This window comes from Monomorium pharaonis, chromosome 11 (genome assembly GCF_013373865.1).
Source record: "Monomorium pharaonis isolate MP-MQ-018 chromosome 11, ASM1337386v2, whole genome shotgun sequence".
Classification (NCBI taxonomy): Eukaryota; Metazoa; Arthropoda; class Insecta; order Hymenoptera; family Formicidae; genus Monomorium; species Monomorium pharaonis.
Genome location: NC_050477.1, coordinates 3,614,430 through 3,623,506, shown reverse-complemented (window position 1 = coordinate 3,623,506; position 9,077 = coordinate 3,614,430). Strand labels below are relative to the sequence as shown.

Genomic DNA, 9,077 nt, shown 5'->3' with positions numbered 1-9,077 from the left:
GCAGAGACCACAAAGGATTTAAACGCGTGCGCCTATTTTTCTCGCGGAGATCGATTAATTTTTTTCCGTTGTACTTTTTACACACATAGTTTCTTTTTTCTTTTCTCCCTAAGAAAAGAACAAAGACGAACATGCAAGTTCAGCTAAAGAGCAGATCTATTGAAATGTCTTTGGTTTGACTCTCCGAATTTTTTGGTTCACATTCTCATTCGATTATTAACTTTTCATTAATCATTAATTTTTATCTATATATTTTACTTTATAAATTAAGCTAATTTTATTTATTCCACGAAAAGTACGTACACACGAACGCGTGCATTCTCCTTTTCTCTTCCTTTCACTATATTCAACACATTTTCTATTCTCCTTCATTTGTAGGTCTAATAACACACACACACAACTTGTACATTTTAACTTTTATCAACAAAAAAATGACCAACAAAAGGATAATCGTATAGACGCTTTGAAAAGAATCACAAAAAAATAAAAAGTTCAGGAAAGAATACGCATAGAATAGAAAACATTATACATAGATAACGAGCATTGTAACTCGTATATTTTGAATAGAGAAGAAATTAGTATAGATCATTTTAATTTAGTACAAATTACCTACGAGTTTGCGTGCAAAGTGGCTTTATCAAATCTTAAATTTTTCAATTTGCCTAAAGTGCATCTGTTTTGAAAATAATCACAAAAAAATAAAAAGTTCAGGAAAGGATACGCATAGAATAGGAAACATTATACAGATAACGAGCATTGTAACTCGTATGTTTTGAGTAGAGAAGAAATTATGATGCACTCTATTAATATACTTAAATAATAATATATATATTTACATACTATATATATATATATATATATATATATATATATATATATATATATATATATATAGGTATGTTCCATGTAATTTCAATCAAGTCTGTAATCGATTCATTTGTATATATTCATATTTCGAAAATGATCGATCGAAAGTTCTGACAGACGATTTCTTTTGGGAGACCAAAGCAAAGACCCTATACTTTCGTAAAAGTATATTCTGTAAGACTCTGTATAAGACTATTCTCACGAAAATGTTCGCAATTTCCCGAGTGTAGTTACCTTTGCAGGTACGATAAATCGTGTGCTATCGGCACTCAACGATAATTGCCAGATAAACGTAATAATTCTTCGATAGCTGTACACGCATACATGCACACAGAAAATCAGTCTCTCCTACGAGCACGTTCGAAACAAAGGCGAGCTCAACGCTGTAACTTTAATCAGTTTAATAACAATTTTATACAATTCGCTACAGCATTAGCCACGTGGATACATACCAATGCTTCCACGCGCCGCGCTCCTCTCTCTCTCTCTCTCTCTCTCTCTTACTCCCTGTGATTACAAATAGCTAGTGTTAAAAAATAGTACCTTAGTATGCATATATATGTGTGTGTGTGTGTGTGTGTGTGTGTGTGTGTGTGTCGTGTCACATATGGATATATATGTATATATATGCACATCACTTGTAATCTTTCGTTTTCTAACTTCAACGTATTCTAGATTACAGATCCTAACTCCGCAATATATATCCTTCACTTTCATTCTATCCCATATCTTGTTCACGGATGTCCTTTTTAATAATATATAATACATTATAAGTTCTTATTTGCAAAGATATAAATTAGTAATTCTGTTATATATACCATATTCCGCGTTACAATAATAGGAAGAACCATCTCGCTGTCAGACTTTGTTTTATTCTCGGTAATTGTTTTTCTCTCCTTACTTCCCAAACTTTTAATTCCATTTAAAATTGACCTACACTCAAATTCCATATTTCTATCTGCAATTTGTTTTCTAAATCGTGTAACAAGCACTTCGGTTTGCGATTCGCGACATTAGCATCAATAATTGGAAGTAACACCGAGTCTCTTCGAGAGTCCAAGCATGGAAAAAAAAAACGCATATTCCGGTTCTATTGAGCACAATCGACCTATCTTGCTGCAAAGATATTTTATATAAGAAACACGATAATTATTTTTTCGAGTCACTTCTTTGCTTTATTTAAACTTTGAACCATTTTATTGAATTATATATAATAATTATTTTGCATATAGTTTTGTAATAATTAATAATTAAACTTTATCTTCATTATGTATACCGTATTTCAAATACAGCGTCGTTTGTTTATTTAGTCAGCACTCTCACTTCTCTCTTTATTCATTGGTAGAGAGTTGTAGATTATATTTTACATTTACGTGTCACTTTATTGTTATCGTACCATTCTTTCCATCAATACTTGGGAGTGTTCCTGCGTTTTTATTTTTCTTTCAGAAAAAAAAAAAACACTGCAAATTGCAATTTTGACGTTTTTTTTTCAACGGGGAAACGCATATTTGAGTCTTTTTAATAGACGATAATGCAATCGATCACAGTATCGTCAACAGCCCTGATTCGCACTAGTTGATAATTCTTCGACACTGGAATTATCGTCCGGCTCTTGCAAATCAGTGAAAAACGACGTAAGTGCGACGATTGAGACACTGTGGCCTTCGACATCCGCACCTTCCGGAATATTTTTTTGCCACGCCAAGAACGCGTCACTTGATATCACATTGTCCATCCACAATCTGTTCATAATGGCAACGAGGGTACCTATAATCAGAGACACAAAACTCAACTTTGCACGCTTTATATCCCTGTAAGTCATAGATTAAAATAAAATGTATAAGGCGTGTATGTATGTTTAATTTTGGAAATCATTTTTTTAATAAATAACGTGTAATAATAAATGTGAACATTTCTACTTACCAGGTGGAAATTCAATTTTGTTAATATAAATTTGAATTGCATAAAGACATTGCAATTCCAATAATTCATCGGCATCGACAAACCGTTGAATTAACGTTTGCAAACTCGCAAAAGTTTCTAGATTTAGTTTCCAAGTGCCGTAGTGTCGTTCTACATAGAAACAGAGAGGGAGAAAAAAACAGTTTAGAAGATTTAAACGTGAAAAATTTCAAAGTATTTCCACAAGTCATGTCAGTATCCTTTTGGCTAAACAACACAAAGATAATTTACATGTATCTTTACTCTAAAAAAGTGCTATCCATCATGTTTATCTTTCAAAATTAGAAAAATCACGATTTAAAAATATTCTGAAAAATAACGAAAAATAACACGCGGATACATACCTAACGTAGTTTCTAAGATGGCAGTCATTAAATGTCTTATAAACTTAGGATCCTTCTCTCTATTGCCAACATTTGCCTAAAAAATTAAGTCAACAATGAAAAAATTGTTAATATAAATCGATATAAATTACAGAGAACATGTGCATGTCAATTATATCATACTTACAGTTATCCAACTGCAAATTTCGTCGAAGGAAGTATTTTCTTTCATAAGCCTTATAAGATTTTCCTGAACTTTCTCTAACGAGAGTTGCTCAGTAGCAGCGGAGTCTTTGGCACTATTGTAATCACCAGTTAGAAACTCCAACTTCTAAAAATAAAAACACAAAAACCAATAAAATCGTGCGCATAAGAAGATATTGTCTGAATTATTTTCCGAATAAAGATTGGAAAAGAGCAGAAGAGAAATTAATAAAAAATAATTTAAAAGAGAAAAGGATGTACAAAAGATTAAAAAATAATAAAAAATAAAATTAAAGTAAAAAAAATTAAAATATTTAACTTCAATAAATTTATATAAGTTTGTGTGTATGTGTGGGGGAAAGGGGGGTAATTTGGAAAATAATGTGGAGTTGCTATATAAGTTGGTAGACGTGTATAAGTTAAAGAAGGATATAAGTTAGCAAACTGAAAATCGCATCAGAGTTTCTTGTTTGACGGTTCTATCTCTAAAACTTTTTTTGTTTACAAATACAATTTTTACAAATACAATTGACAACAATAATATGGGCAATCCGAACTATATAATATGATAGACTGATCAGATTTTTCGTCATTTTATGGAGGAAAAGAGAAATAGAAAAATGGAAGTAATATGATATAATTATCAAAGAATACTTACATATTCGTGAATTATTTTATCCACATTTTCTCGTTCCGGATCAATTAAGTGGCTTAGTTGTAGTCCACTTTGGTCCCACTTATCGCCAAGCCATTTGGGCCCTTTGTTGCGATTTACTTTTGTCATAAGTTCTCCAAGGAATTTGCCTACACAGCCTTGCCTTCTCAAATAATTTACACATATGTTCTTCAATTCAAATAATGCGAGAGCTCCATCCTCTATCGAATGTGCTGCAACATAGATGGTCATGCGTGTGAATCGATATCAAATTAATAGAGCAAATATGTTGTTATATGTTTCTTCAGGCCTGTTGAGCTTTAATACCCGCACGGTATTTTTCTATGGCGTAATATATAATCGTCATCACGCAAAAATTTCTATCTCTATATTTATATTATCTCGCGGATAACCCGCGTCAAAAAGATAAATATGCATATACCACTTACACAGTATTTCGGCTAGGTAAGTCCAAATTTTTGGTATATCAATAACCAAATCATCTACTATTTCTAGTACTTCCCCTAACCTAAAAAAAATTTTGTATTTGCAACATTCTGATAATACACTTGACATGTAATAAGATGAAATTTATAACATCAGTATCCTTTTGGCAAATTTAACAGAAAGATATTTTTCAATTTTTCAAATATCTTTATTCTATATCAAAATTCTCATCATTTATCAATATACAAGTTTTGCAATAATTTATTCTTAAACAAAAACAGATGAGACTTACCCATTTTTGAAACACTCCACAGGCAAAATAGATTGCCGAAGTAAATGGGACAATAGTTTCGAAACGAGCTCTCTTTCGATAGGGGACTTCTCAAGAACATGATTGATACATTCACGAGTAAGTTTGGCAAATGTCGCATTATCGAACTTTTGTTGAATTTCTAATCCCGTATTCTGCAAATAAAAATAAATATGCGTTAACGACGAATATAAAATAACGAATAGTGAATTCTCAATATCTAAAAATAATCTTAATCTCTCTTCTTTTAAATATTTTGTCCTCTTTTTAGTTAATGTGAGTAGTATGCAGCACATTACAACACGAAACCAAAAAGAAGGAATTGCCTATTATAGCACGCCAATGACTCAAGCATCTCTTATTGAAGCAGAGATGGATCCAAGGAGCGTGCGTTGTTTGAAAAATCTCTGCCTCATGCTATACATGTATGTTTATGTGTGTTATATTTTAAGCTTTGTGGAATGACGCGTGGCTCGGTGAGAGAGCAACTGTTTTGTAATCAGAGAGTTCTGGGTTCGAGTTTCATTCCACATATATTTTAATTTATATTTGTAAAAAAATCGAGAGAAAAATTGATGAATTACGAATAAAAAATGAGATAATTTGTAATCCATTTCAGAGAAAGTAAAAAGAGAAGGATAAAAAAAATTAATTTAAACTTTAAAGAACACTTACTTCAACAATCGGTTCTTCCAGATAATGTTTCAGTATGGAATTATAAGCCTTTGTAAATTCCTGCTCCGACATCGGAGCCTTGTGAATTATAGCCCCAGACTGGGAGGCAGACTTCAATACGGGTGAAAGCATCGAGACGCTCCGGCTTTGAGAATTATCCAGTAATGAATGACTCTCCCTGCTCAACGCACTGCCCGAGTGAGTGCCGTTACGGGAACTTCTACCGTCTGTAAAAACGCCATTTCTTATGTAAGAATTACTCAATCAAAGATGTCATTTAATTACGATATATTATTTTACATAAAAATAAACCGTATGTATTTGTGCATGTAAGATAACGCACCATAAGATTTGTAATCTCGGCTGCATTCTCTTGGGCCAGTTGATCGCGATCTAAAATAATAGATACAAATATAAGTAATTGTTCAGTATTCTTCTAAGTGGTGACGTGAGATTTGTAACACCTCAGAATTCATTTGTGAAATCATGTAAGTTTTAGAAAATTCAGAAACTCTAGTCTGTAATTGTGTATCATCATAACAAAGCATGAAGCATAAGATTAATAGAAATAGCTATGATAAAATCCAAAGCAAAATAATTTGCATTTAAAAATATTTAAACTTACCCAGAGAGCGGTAAAGGCGGCATCCTCTTGTCCTGGTCTAAATTGGACATATTCTCTAGACACGCAAATTTGTTCGAACTTATCGTCTTAGAGTTACTGGAGGGTTGAGTAGCCCCCCTCCATAAATAAGATGCCCTGTTGCCGAGTTGCATATCGTCCATTGGTGGCTGTTTGGAAAAACAGTGTTTGGAAAAAGTGATACTTGTGGAACAAAAAGCTTAAAAATAACATATGAGTTTACAGTTGCCTCTTTTTTACTATGCTGATTGTTTCTCTCGTGTTACTTATTTCGTTGTGAGAGTAACTATCAGCGCGGAGATTGTGTTTCGATTATTATTAAGAGATTATGTCATGAAATTGTTTCTTTAATATTATGCGCGTGCGCGCGCGCACCTTCAATCCTTTTTATGTTGAATACTTTTACCAAACTATGTCTTGCTGTCTGCAACGTGCTTCAATGTTAAATACATTTTAGCCATCGCGATACAGTCACAATTTCTCCACATATAACATCGAATTGTATTATAACACCTAGTATATTTTACAAAAATAAAATCTAAAACTAAAAAATAACGTAAATATAAATGTTTACATTATTTATTAAATGTATTATATTGATTTTGAAATTATTTAATATTGACAAATGATAAATGTGCCGGATACTCTATTCTATTTGTTGATTGTATTTAATTTTGTCCATAATTCTAAAAAAATCCAATCTCTTTTTGTGTGTTACATAAAAATAATTCATAATTGTAATTTACAAAAAATTGCAACATACACAATGTGCGAAATGTTTTTTTTTACGACCAAATACGTTCCAAAACGTATAGCACTAATGGTACTGAAAACCTATAGCTTATATAATGTGAATTAAAGATTTTCTATTCTGTGGATACACATTTCAGGACACGTGTTTTGTTCGCATCAAACTGCTTTATCATACCATTTCACACACATGTAAACATGTAAATACATGTTTATATGTGTTGGAGAATAAAATATAATGTGTATATAGACGTAGTTTTGTAATGATTTTAGAAAAGAAAACCTACTAGACTTTATAATATAAATTCAAATAACTAACCGGTTTATTCTTTAATTTCGCTGTTTCCACCGAATACGTCGCAGGTCTCACCCTTCCTACTGGTTGACTCCAACCATCGTCAGTAGGGCCACCTAATCCCCGATTTCTTTTCCTATCGTTATTACGATCGTCCTTTCGCGCAGTATTCAACGGAGCACTGTTTACTTGCATATCCAGTCTTTCGGATTCGGCTTCTTTTTGAATTTGGTCTATCGTTTTAGGATTGTTCTCGTTTCTTCTCGGAATCCATCTATTTGCTCTCAAATCGATAACATCTTGAAGCATAAAACGAATTCTAGAACTAATTTTGCTCTGACCTTTTCGAGCAACAATTTCTTGCATCTTATTGAAGTATTCTTGCATCTCCTACGAGTAGAAAGAAATCATAAAGTATTCTAACATGATCGTAAACAAATACTTACAATACTTTAATGGACATTTCAATTGCGCGAATAATAATAATTTTACCTCAGCAGGTCCCTTTAATTCCAAATCTTTGCCAATCGTTGTTAATAATTTACATAAACATTCTAAATTATCTTCGTCATTCTGTTCTAGGAGATGACGAATACATCGGTGCATGATTTTTGTTGTCAAGATCTGCTGTTTGTACAGCTCACCGATGAATCTAAACAAATAGAAAGAGTTTTGTGATAATTTTGTATTTTGTACCTTATTTTATGCAAATATTGCGTGCATTTTATATACACAAAAAATTATAAATATCATTTTTATGCAGCAATGCAAAGCGATCAAGTCATTAAAAAATGATCATTACTAATCATTAAATTGAAGCATTTAGTGAGCACGAGACAAATCAGATAAAAGTTACACACCTGATATTTCCTACAGATTTTATTCGTATCCTGCGCTCTTCTTCTTCGAGCGCCAACTGAAGTTCTTTCTTTCTCTCCTGTAATAAATAATAAGAGCACAATAAAACAATAAGATAAAAAAACCACGTTAATATTCTATTGGAAGAAAAAATAAATTTTAAAAAATAAAAAAAAATCAAGAGATATGTATATCGATACAAAGTGCTTACCGGGTCATTACACTCGTCAATTTCCTTTAGCTTTCGATTTCTTGCGACATCATCAATTGGATTCTTTTCGAATTCTTTTTGGCAACGTGTGATAATGAGCTTTTTAAAGCTAATGGAACTATCTTGAGTATCGGAACCTGCTACTTCCATCAAGGCCAATTGTTTGCACAACAAAGCGTACTCGACGGAGAAGCTAGGCTCGTCGACAGCTTTCTCAAAGACCAGATTAATGACTCCTTGCAGGCGTTCTTGTGTATCAATCGGTAAATGTCGAACCTGCTCAACTAACGTGTCAAATTTTTGCGGGGTGAGTTTATTCAGTACACTTCGTACTTTCTTATAAAGAACTTCCGTTTTCGCTTCTTCTTCAGTGAGACTAGCCTGCTTCAATCTCGTCGGTTTCCATGCATTTTCTGTCTCTCTTAGTTTCACATCTTCTCTTAACGACAGTGAAACGTGAATAACATTTGGTTTATTTGGTTTTGGTTTACCTCGGTCGCTCTTACGACTCGTTGGTGGCTGTAAAACAAGATGTGTCTTGGATTGATATTACATATCAAAGCAAAGATATTCAACAAAGCAATTTTGACAATGAATGAAAATTTCAATGAGATGATGTGTATTGTTCGTCAAAAGATTTCGGACTAGTACTTTCTTCGTACGGCATCATTTACTTTCTCTTTTTCCATCATACACAATTTTATGTAAATATATATCCTTTTATATTGATTCTACTTACTGGACGTGTACTCATATTTGTCTTTGCAAATCCTGGCATTAACGAATCGTGCCTAGTAATGTTGGCTTCCTTAAAAGCTCTCAGGTCCATAGTATTATGCGTATTCTGTAAAAAATCAAATGCAAATGTAATGAA

At 32.6% G+C, this 9,077-nt stretch overlaps 1 protein-coding gene across 2 annotated transcripts in view; it reads right to left on the bottom strand.

Moving 5' to 3' along the window:
* Positions 1-927: 927 nt before the first annotated feature.
* The window catches only part of LOC105833191 (eukaryotic translation initiation factor 4 gamma 3), a 44,395-nt gene continuing 36,245 nt past the window's right edge, over positions 928-9,077 (bottom strand). The window contains exons 9-23 of one of the 2 annotated variants that reach the window (XM_012674727.3): positions 8,943-9,047; positions 8,204-8,722; positions 7,995-8,071; positions 7,627-7,786; positions 7,159-7,524; positions 6,072-6,238; positions 5,790-5,839; positions 5,447-5,673; positions 4,754-4,926; positions 4,464-4,543; positions 4,018-4,247; positions 3,343-3,486; positions 3,177-3,252; positions 2,794-2,943; positions 928-2,637 (exon numbers count right to left, since the gene is read on the bottom strand). In XM_012674727.3, the coding sequence (XP_012530181.1) occupies positions 2,423-2,637; positions 2,794-2,943; positions 3,177-3,252; positions 3,343-3,486; positions 4,018-4,247; positions 4,464-4,543; positions 4,754-4,926; positions 5,447-5,673; positions 5,790-5,839; positions 6,072-6,238; positions 7,159-7,524; positions 7,627-7,786; positions 7,995-8,071; positions 8,204-8,722; positions 8,943-9,047 (2,739 nt within the window). In that variant the 3' untranslated portion in view covers positions 928-2,422. The remainder of the gene's footprint in view (positions 2,638-2,793; positions 2,944-3,176; positions 3,253-3,342; positions 3,487-4,017; positions 4,248-4,463; positions 4,544-4,753; positions 4,927-5,446; positions 5,674-5,789; positions 5,840-6,071; positions 6,239-7,158; positions 7,525-7,626; positions 7,787-7,994; positions 8,072-8,203; positions 8,723-8,942; positions 9,048-9,077) is intronic. The other variant, XM_012674726.2, reaches the window with a different exon arrangement.